The sequence below is a fragment of the Liolophura sinensis genome, chromosome 6 (genome assembly GCF_032854445.1).
Source record: "Liolophura sinensis isolate JHLJ2023 chromosome 6, CUHK_Ljap_v2, whole genome shotgun sequence".
NCBI classification, from domain to species: domain Eukaryota; kingdom Metazoa; phylum Mollusca; class Polyplacophora; order Chitonida; family Chitonidae; genus Liolophura; species Liolophura sinensis.
In genome coordinates, this window is record NC_088300.1 from 16503066 (window position 1) to 16517261 (window position 14196).

Consider the following 14196-nt stretch of genomic DNA (forward strand, 5'->3'; position numbering starts at 1 on the left):
GTTACTTCAGTCTGAATCCTGCAGTACTAGATAGCAAGGTACACAAAAATTTGAGAAAATTTATCCCTTTCAACTTTTCCAAAAATTCACAAATATGAGCATCCCCCAAAACAAACCCCTTGTTTCTATGTTTCATAATACATTTGTTACAAGTGCGTAACATGCTCTCCTAAAAGCACCCCAAAACCAGACAAAACACCTTTTAAAAAGTTCTCTTAGCGTTCCACTATGTCTAGCATTTCCATCTTTTCCCCCAAAGTGCAGTGTTAATAAATTATGAATTATGTGGTCATAAAAATGTATCCACATGTAATTCCAACACCCATCAGACAACACCTCAACAAAAATACATCATTCATGACATAAAAAATTGGATAAAATATTTTTCATTCAACTGGTGAAAGTAAAAAGGAATACCTCTAATAACTTACTTCATTTGTTGAATTTACACCAGTGATGACAATTTTAATTCATTGATCTGTAGTAGACACTAAAACCTTAATGCCTCTAATCTCCCTGTAACGGACCTATATGCTGTGCAAAAATACAAACCATAACACACCTTCTTTTCCAGATTTATCTAGCTAGGTCAAAAAATGACATCTAATTATTTACCTTCTAACAAAGTGTAAAATGTGTTAAAATTAAGAAGTTGGAGGATATAGTTAAAATTCTACTTTGACACTAAAGTTTTTTGCAGTGATCATTAAAATAGTTGAAAATGTCATGTAGGAGGTGATCATTGGCCGATTTTGACTTTACTCTGACCTCGAAGGACGGACGGAGACCACTCTATGTTTGCCAATGAGCAATAATTCAACCTCTTCCTCAGCATAAATAATTTTATAGCCTTGATATAAAATTAGTTTTAGAAGACCAGCTGTCTGGAACACCTAATTGTAGTAATAGAACGTGCTATGGATGACAAATAGAACAAAACATTAGGTTTGGAAGTTTGCTTTAAAATATTGCACATGATTTCTAATAGCAACAAGCCATTTTATCTCTCGCTTAAGATGTACAATAATGTTGAGAAAAGATGCTGCTAACAATTTGTGGTTATCACAGATTCTTGCTTGGATTTTAATCTGAATTGCCTCTCATCTGGCTCACATACATACATGTACATGTATAAACCCACAGAGAAGTGCATATTACAAAAGCTAAGTCATACAAAACGGTATTATACTGAAATCTGCAAATTTAAAAAAAAAACTCATGGCTATTTATCATAATTTTCACAGACACTTTAAAAGCAGTATAAAAAGCAATCAACATCATTTCAATTGCACTACTGCAGTTTTGACATTAAAGGTAATCTGCAATCATCTGAAAACTGTGTGTAAACAATAAACTGGGCATTATACTGTTCATGTGCATGTGTGCTAAAACATACTGCTTGATTTTATTTTATTAAACTACCATGAATATTTGCCCAACATACTGCTGTCTCGAAACAATCAATACCTTGTCGTTGCATGATATTTTAATGCTTCAATGCAACACTTCATTCAAATTTTGGACAATTTTTTCAATGTTCAATATTTCATTGGTCATCAGATAAGAGCCTTGGGAATTCAAGCACATCATTAGATTTCAACAGAAAACAAGTTATGGTTTACTAACATATACAAGGACTCTTAAACTTCACTCACGCATTTACTTCAGGTTGTAAATAATCAACAGGGAATAATACAATGTAAAATAGCCTATAAATAGTTTGTGCTTATTATTTGAATATTAAAGGTCAATAAATCTCCCAGTTCACCTTAAATGACATGTTCTTAACAACTGCTGAATCAGGTGAGTAGAATTCAATATAAATCACAGTGAGTGAGGATGAACAAATGGCGGAATGACACGATAAGCTTAACATTCAAAAGGCTTAATCTGCACAGTTCTTTAGTTCAAAGGTCTCGATTATTGCTAAGTCAACCCATGATTCTTGGTATGCTGCAAAAAATAAAACCAGACATAAAGCTTTTGATGTGCCTCTTTTCTACTTTTTCCTCGAAAACTCGAAATTGAAAAGTGTGAAGAGATAATTATTTGTCACATCAATATCACCCCAACAAACTAATAATGATGTCACACAGCAAAATGAGATCACATAAACAGAAATAAACAAAACTTAATCACGCAAAATTAGAGACAATAATTTGTGATATTTCAAGGTAAAGAATCCATCAAGAAATATTATAATGACTGACATTATGAAAGGTAATTAAAAAAGGAAATGTAAAAATAATTTAAAAAAAAAACCTGACATTTGTCATGACGAGGAAGAAACTACCTTAAAAAATGTGTAACATATTTGTATAAGACTTAAATGACTTGATACCCAAGTAAAAGGGGCCATGCATATTTATGTATTCCAGAAGATCAGACTATAACTTCAAAATACACTGTAATAGTTATACAATTTGCCATTGTGTATTGCAAGTAAAACAAACCATAATTCCTCATTCCCACCATTCCCCACCCCAAAAATACACCTAGTATTACAGAGCGGAGCAAACATTTGACCATTAAAGCTGTTTAATTTAATAATGGCATTTTAAACAACATTGAGCAAAATATTACAACTCCAGACAATATATACTGAAACTCTAAGCTGTTTAGTAATGAGTCAAGAAACATATTGCCACAAATATAAAGAAATCTATCCCCTAAAAATATACATGTATGCACATGTGCAACAGATAACAACAAAACATCATATAACTCTGAAGACTGGAATATGGCAGAATCAGTAACAGGAGACAACTATCATCCACAGGTAAGTCCCAACATAATCTCAACAGGTGACACAGACACTCTCTCCATCTGCTTATGTTGTCCCATGTTTGGTGGTTTCAAAGATTCCCTTCTTAAAAAACGGTTCACATTCACAGAGGAACTGTTTAGATACGTATGGATTTTTGGCCGCTTGGAGGGAGGAACTGGGACTCTGTCGACACACTTCCACAAAGTTGATCAGGTAATGCTGAAAGGTAAAGAACAAAAATCTTTTAAGAATTCATTGATAATGAATAGCAATGTTGTCTACTTGGTTTTTGTATGGATTGTTATTCTATGCACAGTATTTATGTATCATTTTGACAAGGAATTCTTAAAAACCATACGAAAAGATTTTGTAAGCCATAAACTTTTTTTTTTAATTGATTGGTGTTTTATGCCATACTCAAGAATATTTCACTTATAAGATGATGGCCAGCATCATGGCAGGAGGAAACCAGGCAGAGCCCAGACAAAGGCCATGACCATCTGCAGGTTGATGGCAGACCTTCTCATGTACGGCTGGAGAGGAAGCCAGCATGAGATGGACTCACAGCCACCGCAGAGATGAGAGGCTCCTGGGTCATTCCGCTGCAATGGCACGCTAACCCCCTAGGACACAGAGGCCCTCATAAGCTATAATATGAACATTTTTTGCCATTCATGGCTTGTCACTAACCTCTAAAGATCTCTGGCGATCAGAAACAACTTTTTCTGATCGACTGAATAACTTTTTGGGAGGAAAGGCCAAGGCTGCAACCTGGGAATGGAGAATTGTGCCTCATTAAGTGAACAATAATCTTGAAGTGGTACAAAACTTTTAATGGTAAAATCATAGCTTTTGTCACTGTCAGATCATCACAAGCTTACGCATAATTTCATCACTAACAGATCATCTCAATCTTACACAAAAATTCATTAAGCCAAACTCATCCAGGCTTCATCAGTATCAAATTATCTGAAGTTTATATACACAATTCCATCAATGTCAAAAATAAAGTTAACAACAACAACTTAATTGATTTCAATTCATCTCAATCCTACAATTTTTTTTATTAATGTGGCCAAAAATATTGAACAATAGACTTGACAGAAGATGAATTGTCTCCTACTTCAGGAATTTTCTTCTTGGCTCGCTGATGGAGATCCCGGAATCGGCTATAACGACGATAAATAGTCCAGCTTTCATCTCCTAAAACAATCTGAAAAAAGACAACAATCCCTGTTAGACTACTCCAACATATTCCATCAAACTCTGCGAGGACAGTGAATTCAGAGCATATTCTATTTCAACGGTAGAGGTACATTTCACCTGAAGTTTGGCCTGTAAAAACACCTTTTCAGAAGCACATAAAGACCTTATGATGCCAACACCAAGGATTTTCCAATAACAAATAAATCACACTTCACAAACAACCCATGTGAAGGTGGATGAATCAGACAGAATCAAGCAAAATATCTCACTTGAAAAAAAGTTAAACATTTAAATACATTACAATTCTCAGTCATTTTGCCCAAAACGAGGCAAACTGTTTGTATAAATCATGTATTAGCTGTATATAGAATAAGGGTGACAGAATAATTTTGTCTAGTTTGACAATAAAGGTAACACTTGCTGAACAAATATGGCTGAAAAATGCTTGAAACAGAGACACTTAACATCATTGTTTGCAATACCAGTGAGTATTACACGAAACTCTCTCTCAAAATGGTTTACCAATCACAAAGATAGAACCTATTGCTCTGCACTTTTGCAGGCATCGTGTTCACAAAAGCCAAATATAAACTTCGACATGAGAATGCAGGTCAAAAATGAGTCACACTGACTACAATCTTAGTACATGTGTGTGTAGCTACATGTGAAATTCTCAGTCTTGGTAGTTTTCAACATTAATGGTCACACTGTGAACTTAAGGTCATTTGCTCTGAAGACAATCTGATCCAGTCTGCCAAAACCGGCTGCGAGATAAGAAGATGTAACATTTAGGCTTTATCGTCAATTTATTTCCGGAAATTCAATGCCTTTTTTCCAAAAGTTTTAATGTCTCTCTCACCTTAACCTCATACTCATAATGGGAATCAGCTCCGTGGCCAGACAGACGATATGTTGGAATTGTGACATCCACTGTAGCAGCCATGTTGATGCGACTGTTGACTTTGTTTGAGCTGCCACTTGAATCACTAGCCTGCCAAATACAACAATTTATTCATTTATTTGACTGGGTGTTTTAGGCGATACTCAGCGATATTTCACTTATGCAACTGCTCCCAGCATTATGGAAACCTCGGGGGAAGTGCACAATCCCGTATAGGTTTCTGGCAGTCCTTCTCACATATGGCCGGTCGCAAAAGCAAACTGTAGACTGTCCAGGTATGTATGCTTTATTTCTGGTCAAACACATGATACAAATTGCATACAGAGTAACAGAAAAATGAAACACAATCATCACAGTGCAACTTTTACACTACACCTTTAAATTACTCAAGATTTTTAGGTAGACAGACCTCAGAAATCAGATGAATATGTCACAGAAAGAACCAACAAAGAACCATCACGAACAACTTTTCCAGCAGAGGTCTTATATACATAAAACTGTTCACTTACGTTTCTTACACATATTTCAGGGATGCCAGAATTCATACCAGGTGACTGTGTAAAAACAAAGAAATGCAAAACAGTCAAATATCTGCACACATCACAAGAAAAAGAAATACCAGTTTTCAATATTCGTCTAAATTAAATTTTATTTAAATGGACATAAAAACAAGATACCGGTATTATACAAAGTTTCACATGAACATACTGACCATGACAGTAACATAAGGATTGGACTTTGAGGGAACAGCTTGGGCCGGGAGGTTTCCATTGCTGGAAATAGAATAAAAGGAACAATCATTTTTTTTTAGCGCTAGGACTAAATTTAATACAAACTAAATAAAAGTCAACAAATTATATAATCTGCCTGGGTTTTTCAGGAAATGCGGTGAAATTTCTTTCTGCATGCTTCATAACTCTATAAATGAATTTCTAAAAGGGAATTCTCATGAAGCCAAGGGATGCACCATGTTAGAGCGACCTAAAACACATTGTCGCATCACACATATCCGTTAAAAGGGAAATCAGAGATCAGTCCTCAGGGTAATAGAAAATACTCATGCCAGATTAGACAAAACTGATTTACAATAGTCCTCAATGGCTCAGTCATCTTTTGAGTTGTATAGAAGAATAAGACTGCTTGCTCAAATTCAAACCTCCCTGGCTCGGCCAGTTACCTGGAGAGCTGGTCAGTTACCTGGAGAGCTTGTCAGTTACCTGGAGAGTTGCCCAGTTTCCTTTTCCAATAAACCTGACATCTGTAAACATACATTCAGCTAAAACAACAATTAGTTATCTTTTAAAATCCATCATGACCAGTTTTCTTACTTTTTCTCATACTTGGCCTTGAGCTGCCTTAATTCTCTGTCATGTATTTTTTTCAGCCGATCTATTTCTTTCTCCCTTTCTTGTTTGTCTTTCAGTCTGTCAATCCGCCATTGTTTTTCTCTTTGGACTTTCTCCTCAAATAGCCTTCGCTTCACTTCCTGTTCAACTAGGTTATTAATCCTGAAAATGATGAAAATTTACATATTAAACTAGAACACAATTTATCTTAGAGCCCCATATCCTCCACTTCAAGGATTTCACTCTGTATGAAAACAAATCATTGAATGGAACAAAAAACAACAACATTAATATTACACAACACAAGTTCCAAATGCTCACTTAAAAACAGTTCAAGCAGAATTCAGGTCTGAATAGTTCAAAACATATAGCATAGTCAAAAATTTGATGAGTCATTCTTTTTTAATAGGATACATCAAAACTGACAAGTTTTTTTTTTGTGTGTGTGTATAACTATTTCCAGCTGATTTCTCTCACCTCTCCTGATGTTCCATTTCCTGAAGCTTTAACTTTTCGAACTCTATTTTGTCCAGTTCAGAATCTCTTTCTTCCTCCAGTCTCTTCTTTTTGTCTTCCAGCTCCTGGCGTATCTTGACCACACGTTTTTCTATCTCCTCCAGCTCCTACAAACCAATCATGGCTGGTGTACAACATCAACATGTACAAGTAATACCCAACCTGCTGCTCTTGATTCATAATATATTATTCCCTATACACAAATTTGTTTTTTTTTTTTTTTACCTCTTAGGGAGAAAATTTAAACAAAAGCACAAATGACAAAAGATTTTGAAAAATGTTTCACATCACACCACTAGCATGCTATGCATAGCTGTAAACTGAGAGGATATCAGTACATAGAAGAGAATAACCTACATCTACCTAACACGAACGTTGTACCACTTTCCAAATTTCAATGAAACTGACCACAGTGTAGTCAAATTATTTTATGGGCATTGCCTGTGTGACAAAAAGACAGATAATGTAATCACTTAACCCCTAAAGGTTTCTTATAAGAGATAAAAAGAATGTCCTTAAAATCAACTGTGACTGTAGCCTTCATACCTTATGTTCATGTTAAACATAACACATGATAACTACACTGGACCAAACCTCTTAACACTGCATGTACATCTGCTAATTTACAGGTATAAAGATCCGGTATTAGCCCAGTGATTGTTGTGTTAGGAGTCACAGAGCTATCTACATGTACAAGTGTTGACCACGTCAGGTTCATTTATTAACATAGCCACATTGTTGATCATGTCATGATCAATCATGTAGCATTGTCCACTAACCACTCACGGCTGTCAATGTCCAGTCAGACAATCCTCTGGGGGTCAGCTTAATTAACAGGCTGGATCAGATTCAATCTCCACAGGTAATCGCTGGAGAGTAACTGTTTGAAATACAGCTTATGCCTCAAGTAGTGTCAACAAAATTCTATGACACAGGTAATATAATAACAGCGAACTGCGGAGGCTATATATACATTCAAATGATGATCCAGGTAGACTGTGTGCTCAAGGCTATGAAAGCTGATAATGTACTGGACAACAGACACCATGATCAACCAGAACGACGGATACAATAACAGTAACCATGCTTACTGTAAATCTTCAACCTTTTCGCAGAGTTACTGTAGTGTTAAGTCATGCATGTCTTTAAGGCAAGATTAAATGATAAGGATTGAGATAGTTGCAATTGCTTTCATCAAATGTAGAAAAAAAACACATTGTATTAAAGCCTTTGTTGTTAGTCCAGGAGGATAATATGGACATAAAAGATATCTGCCCTTTCCAATTTTTGCCTTGTGTGACGTCATGCAAGAACACTTAATGTCACCCATCACTGAAATATAGCAAAAAATGAAGCCCTACTTTCAAGCGCGCATGGCGTCATTCCAACTTAAATGCTTTACGCGACGTCATATCAGCCTGATTCATCGTCACATAAGGAATATTACCACGTCACATCAGGAAAATTTTACCTTAAACTGACAAAGATACTGTTATTCAGGACTCTTCACTTATAGGTGTTAAATATCATAAATTGTTTTGAACCGTAGCACTAGCTATATTCCATAGGGTATCCTTCATATCAGTTTAATATTTCAACCTGGTGTCTCTTAGGACTGAAGTAACACTTTAAGTATGCTGTAGTTCGCTGACCTTTTCAACCAACAGGCGACATGCTGTGTGCCAGACCATTTTGACCAAGATTTTAGTGTAAAAGACCTGACTGACAAGTATTTGTCCCTTAGCTCACCATAAAATACAGGGGGAAGTGTTCCAAGTCTCACACGTGGTGTTTCATCATCCCATTTTAGAAGTGTTAGACAAGAGCAATCTCTAGACATTCCCGATTACATAAAATGGCAATCATAAACTCAGCATGGATGAATTGAACACTGTGTGTTACATGGAAATGGATGCCCATTTGTACTAGCTTCATTGCATTTTAATTTGGACTTTGGGTTTGACTTTGTTACTAAACCATTTCAGTAAAGCCCTCATAAAGTGATGTGCTGGTATAGGTGTATTACAAAGATATTCACAACACTTACATGTAATCTATTTACCGTGGGTAGAATTCAAAACTATTACAAAAACAACAGGTGACCGGATCAGGGTATCTGCTGTGATTGAGGGGTCCTACGAACAATTTTGGAAGGCTGTCCCCAGAGCTGAGCGACGTTGCGATTTACATATCAATACAACTATTGATCAATATCACGCAAAGAATGCTATGGTTAGATCATGAAGATCATGACATATGTATGTTTTGATGCAAACAAAGTGGATTATTTTTATGAGAAGAAACATGAAATGCTGAGTTTCATTTCTATAAGTCGGAGCAGTGGCTTATATAAACAATGTTGTGTTCAACCTAATGAAAGGACAAAAAAAAAATCCTGAAAAAAAGTTTTAGATCGATTCTAGCGGGTCCATCAGGTTACCAGACAACAGTGGGTTGATCAGGTTAACAGACAACAGACAACTAATTTTACCTCATGTTGCACTAGCTCTCATGTTATCAAAAATGACGAAGGTCTGAGTAGAAATTTAGTGTCTCACTAACATGTTCGCTGTACCTGCACGTGTGTTGCTGGTTTGCTGCACAAACTCATACAGATGAGCTCTTATATAAATGAAGTTTTGTAATAGGCTATTACAGTGGTTCGTGGTCTAGCAAACAAATGATAGTACACGAAAGACAATGTGGCTTGTGAAATCACCTGAGCAAAGAGGCCTACATTTTTGCCTTGTATGTTTGACTCAGGCTGACCACTCAAAGCCTACGCCACCCCTTCACTGGCGCAGGTGTATCCATGCACATCGCCAGCCAGTTGACACATACCAACTTTCTACATTGTCTATAGTTATAAGAGTGACAACCATCAAACCACCACAGTTTGCAATTCAACTTCCCCTATCAGATTCCCCTCCAGCCCCTGACCCTGTTTTGTCAACTTTCCTTCGAGCATTCTGACCACAAGGGCTGCTCAGCTGCTCAAAAAGGTCTACGAATTATGGTATTGTGAAGCCATTACTCTGTATGAAGTGATTAAATTATACCTTTTTGTGAAGGCCTGAAATTGACCGATTCAACCACGGTAGTTTTGTCCTCAAAATCAAACCAAAAATGTGCATAAATTGCATTGAAAGTTGCTCTTTCATAAGGAAAAATGTCAAGGAATTAAGCTATTTGTCCACAATGATCTTCATGCTTAATCGTAGATTTAACTTTCAGCTAAATCTTCAGTTCTGTACTTGGCACAAAAATATTTATGTGACAGTATATTAAATGTAAACCAAATCTGCCTATGTTCCATACATTTGTACAATGGTATTTGTTGCTGGATTTGTTAATATCACAAACATATAACATGACTTAGTGTTCAGGAAGGAATTATTCAAAATTCCCCAGAAAACTCTTACATGTCCCTATAAGGCAGATGAATAAATTAGAATGAAGTAAAATATGGTCCTTGAAGTTAGTCAAAACAACAAACAACATGAAACATACCTGGGCCTTGACTGCCATGGTTTGATCAAAGTCATCTCCATGACCTGCAACACAAATTTTCAATCCGTCTATTATCTATCTTAATAGCAACATTTCAAATGTCCTTTCAAATCAATGAACAGCAGTGTTATTGCTGAATGAACAGAGATTACCCCCAAGGAGGGGGGATATGGGTACAATATCAAGTTAGGTCAAGATACAACATACTTAAATTGGAAATTGTGGTACATTCCCTCTTCACACTCAGCACAACGGGACATTGCCATTGGTTGGTCAACGATATATCTGTGTACTGTGTCACAACTGATGTCCTTGACATAACATTACAGTGAGGCAGCACTACAAGTATACCAAATATATTTGGAGATATCATTAGTATCACCAAAAAACTTTCTCAAATTTAAGTCCAAGCCAACAACCATATCACAAAAGGGAGAAGTCTTCAACCCATAACCTGCCATTGGGATCATGCACTAAAATGTGGTAATGACAATGGAGTGCTGAAATGACAAACCACGCTATTTTTAATGAACCGTTTAGCAGAAATAACAGCTTACCAGTTGTCGTTTTCTGGAGACCATCCCCATTCACAACTTGTCTCTTTTCAAGCTCCTCCTTTAGAGTTAGAAGTCTGTACAAAAAATTACAGATACCTTGATTAAAGTCCAGCCTTTAACACACAAAAATCTTTGCTGATGATGTGCAAATCTGTTTTTTTTCTTTGCATTAATTCATCAATTTGATTATACGAGCATAATGAGGCCAATTTTATGAGCTCTTCATAGTTACAAGAAGCATTCAAAAATAATGGGACAGTAACTCCACAACCGTACTTTAATGGCGTTTTTTCATCCATGCCCACTGAAATAGAGTTCAAAGAGTTCTTTCCCAAGAACTTAACACTTACCTTTTCCTTTGCTCCTGAATTTCCTCCAGAACTACTGCAGTTTCACTGTTCATCTGTTCTTGCCTATCCTGAACTTCTCTAATGGCACGAGATTGTTCTTGCTCAAGCTCATCTAGTTCTGTTTCCAGGAGTTGTCTCCCTGCCTGGAGTTCTTTTTGCTGGTCTGTTACTTTGCTAACATAAATTTGATGTTGATCTTCCAGGTCAAGTAAGCTAGCCTCAGCTTCCTGAACTTTGCCCTCTCTATCCTCTAACCCATGATTCCTTTCCTCTATTTCATCTTCCACTTTATCAAGCTGGGCCTGTCGGATATCGATCAAATCTGACTTGTCCTTCTCCAGTTTCTTATACTCTTCTTGCTTTTCCTTCTCCAACTGCTCTGCTTCTTCCTGCATCTTTCTGGTCATTTCTTCTTCCTCTTCCATAAGCACTTTCAAATTCTCCTCCAGTTGTTTTTTCTCTCGCTCTATTGCCTCTCCCTGAAGCTTGTGTTCCTCTCTCTCGGCCTCAGTCCGGAATTCTCCTGCTGTTGCCCTCTGTCTATGTGCCTGTTCTCGCTCCTGTAATCTCTGCTCATCTTCTTCCACACCTTGGATTCTCTGGTCAAACTCTGCTAACTGCATGACCTTCCTGTCTTCAAGAGCTTTTTCCTTCTCTAAGTAGGCTTTGGGAAGCTGCTCTTCCCTGTCACGTATGTCCCCTAACCTCTGTCGAATCTCTGCCTCCCTCTCTCCCAGCCTCACAGAGCTCTCAATCCCCTCTAGCACCCCCTTTCTCTGAGCCACCCCTATCTCCTGTCTCAGTAAACCTATTGTTTCCTTTTCTGCAGCAATCAACTGTAACTCCTGAAAAACAAGCCAAATCACAAACCAAAAATAAGTAGGTAATGATACTTGTCATATTTTAAAATCAAACTCTGCAATCAAAGACATGAATAATTATCATCTTTAACACCGCTTTGGATTCAAATTTCACAATCAAAGAAATCAATTTCAGAAGACACTGTTGTTGTGTTGGATAGTTAAAAAACATACATCATTATTCTTTTTCTCAAATACATGAAGAATCCAGAAGAATATTATCAGTGCATTAATCACCATTAACCATTCACCAACCTTTTGTCGTTCTTCCTCAATGGTCGTTTTTTTCGTTGCGAGCACATCCTTTGCTTCTTCAAGCTGTTCTTCTTGACTTTCTTCTTTTCTATTCAGTTCCTCAATCTTCCTCTGTAATTCTTCCTTCTTCTCCAACTGTTCTGCTATCAGTGTATTGAGTTCCTACACAAAACACAAGGGATAGAAGAATGTCAACAGATTGCAACGATGGGCATCCAGAAATTTAAAAACACATTGCCAAACATTACTTCAAAACCTTACCAAATAAAACTTATGAACAACCTTCAGTTACAATATTTTAATTCAATGGCTGTCTCCTCATACAAAACCAAAAAATGCACACATCGCTGCATTACTTTGGGTTACCTTGCTTAGTTTCTCTTTCAGCGCCTTGGCTTCTTCAATGTGTTGTGCTTCACGCTCAGACAGGAGAGACAAATCTTCCTCAACCTGCCTGGTTATCTCCTCCTTGTCACTGTGCTCTTCTTCGTCACTGACTTCTTTGCTGAATGGTGCAATTGAACCCTGGAGAAGTAGCAAAATATGAAAAAAAAAAAAAAAAAAAAAAAATTCATAGGCATGGAAATTACATGTAACAAGATGAGGTCACCAGCAAGCATGCTGTGGATTTAACTTTTTATTTGTATAGTGTATGCCCCCCCCAACAAACACAGTAAATGACTCTCACACAGTATACACCCCCCCCCCCTCCTTACAGCACATAATCCTTACACGCCATAAAACATCAACACAGTAAACATGACTGACCTTCCCACTAATGGCAGCCCTGGCCTTGCCTTTGTCTCTCTCCACCTCCAGCTCCAGCACTTGTTTCTCCAGATCCATCGACTTGCGCTTCCACATGGCATTTTCTTTCTTGGCAGCAAGATGAGCCTAAGTCAAAATAGTTCTACAAATTACTAAACACATTTGTACAGTTATTATTCACTTTTCCTTATTAATTTAATGAAAGCACTTTTGTCGCACACCAGGCTGTTATGTCGCACACCTATGACTTACCATCTCTGCCTCCCTCTGTATCTTCTCAGCTTCCTGCTGCATGTGTTCTAACTCAGCACTCTTCTCCTCCAACTCTCTCTCCAGGCTTTGCTGCTTAACCAGTCTCTGCTCCTCTCCCTGACGGTAACGCTCCTCAAGTTCCTCAATCTGTTGTCTGGAAACAAAATACATATATCAGGAAAATCCTCACACACACCAGGTAAAATCCTCACACACATCAGGTAAAATCCCCACACACATGAGGTAAAATCCTCACACACAAGGTAAAATCCTCACGTACGAGGGGAAACCCTCACACATATCAGGTGAAACCTCAACACAGCAGGTGAAAACCTCAAACACATCAGGTGAAAGCCTCACACATAGCAGGTGAAAGCCTCACACACAGCAGGTGAAAACCTAATGCACACCAGGTAAAAACCTCAAACACATTATGTGAAAACCTCAAGCTCCTCAATCTGTTGTCTGGAAACAAAATACACATATCAGTAAAAAAACCTCAAACATCAGGTAAAATCCTCACACACATCCGGTGAAAACCTCACACGAGGGAAAACCCTCACACACATCAGGTGAAAACCTCACACACAAGGGAAAACCCTCACACACATCAGGTGAAAACCTCAAAAACAGCAGGTGAAAACCTAATGCACACCAGATAAAAACCTCACACATCAGGTGAAAACCTCACAAGCGTTAGGTAAAACCACACACACACCAGGTAAAAACCTCACACACTTCATCCTCTGTTCCTCCTTATGATAATACCATTCCCTCAACCTCCTCATGAATACCTGGAAAATTCCCTACTACAGACTATACAGAAATAAACCATATCTGAGCATTCTTCCTCAATGCTATGGCTTGCATCCCAGGCATTCCACATCACTTAGTACCTGAAGGTATTA

General features: G+C 37.4%; 1 protein-coding gene across 1 annotated transcript in view; it reads right to left on the minus strand.

The window, feature by feature from the left end:
- Positions 1-14196, minus strand: part of LOC135466382 (kinesin-like protein KIF16B) — a 27670-nt gene continuing 13474 nt past the window's right edge. The window contains exons 23-38 of the mRNA XM_064743826.1: positions 13732-13753; positions 13289-13420; positions 13037-13162; positions 12635-12793; positions 12269-12430; positions 11154-11998; positions 10804-10877; positions 10247-10290; positions 6698-6843; positions 6203-6382; positions 5587-5647; positions 5384-5428; positions 4833-4964; positions 3891-3980; positions 3458-3538; positions 1-2986 (exon numbers count right to left, since the gene is read on the minus strand). Coding sequence (XP_064599896.1) covers positions 2831-2986; positions 3458-3538; positions 3891-3980; positions 4833-4964; positions 5384-5428; positions 5587-5647; positions 6203-6382; positions 6698-6843; positions 10247-10290; positions 10804-10877; positions 11154-11998; positions 12269-12430; positions 12635-12793; positions 13037-13162; positions 13289-13420; positions 13732-13753 — 2455 coding nt within the window. The 3' untranslated portion in view covers positions 1-2830. The remainder of the gene's footprint in view (positions 2987-3457; positions 3539-3890; positions 3981-4832; positions 4965-5383; positions 5429-5586; positions 5648-6202; positions 6383-6697; positions 6844-10246; positions 10291-10803; positions 10878-11153; positions 11999-12268; positions 12431-12634; positions 12794-13036; positions 13163-13288; positions 13421-13731; positions 13754-14196) is intronic.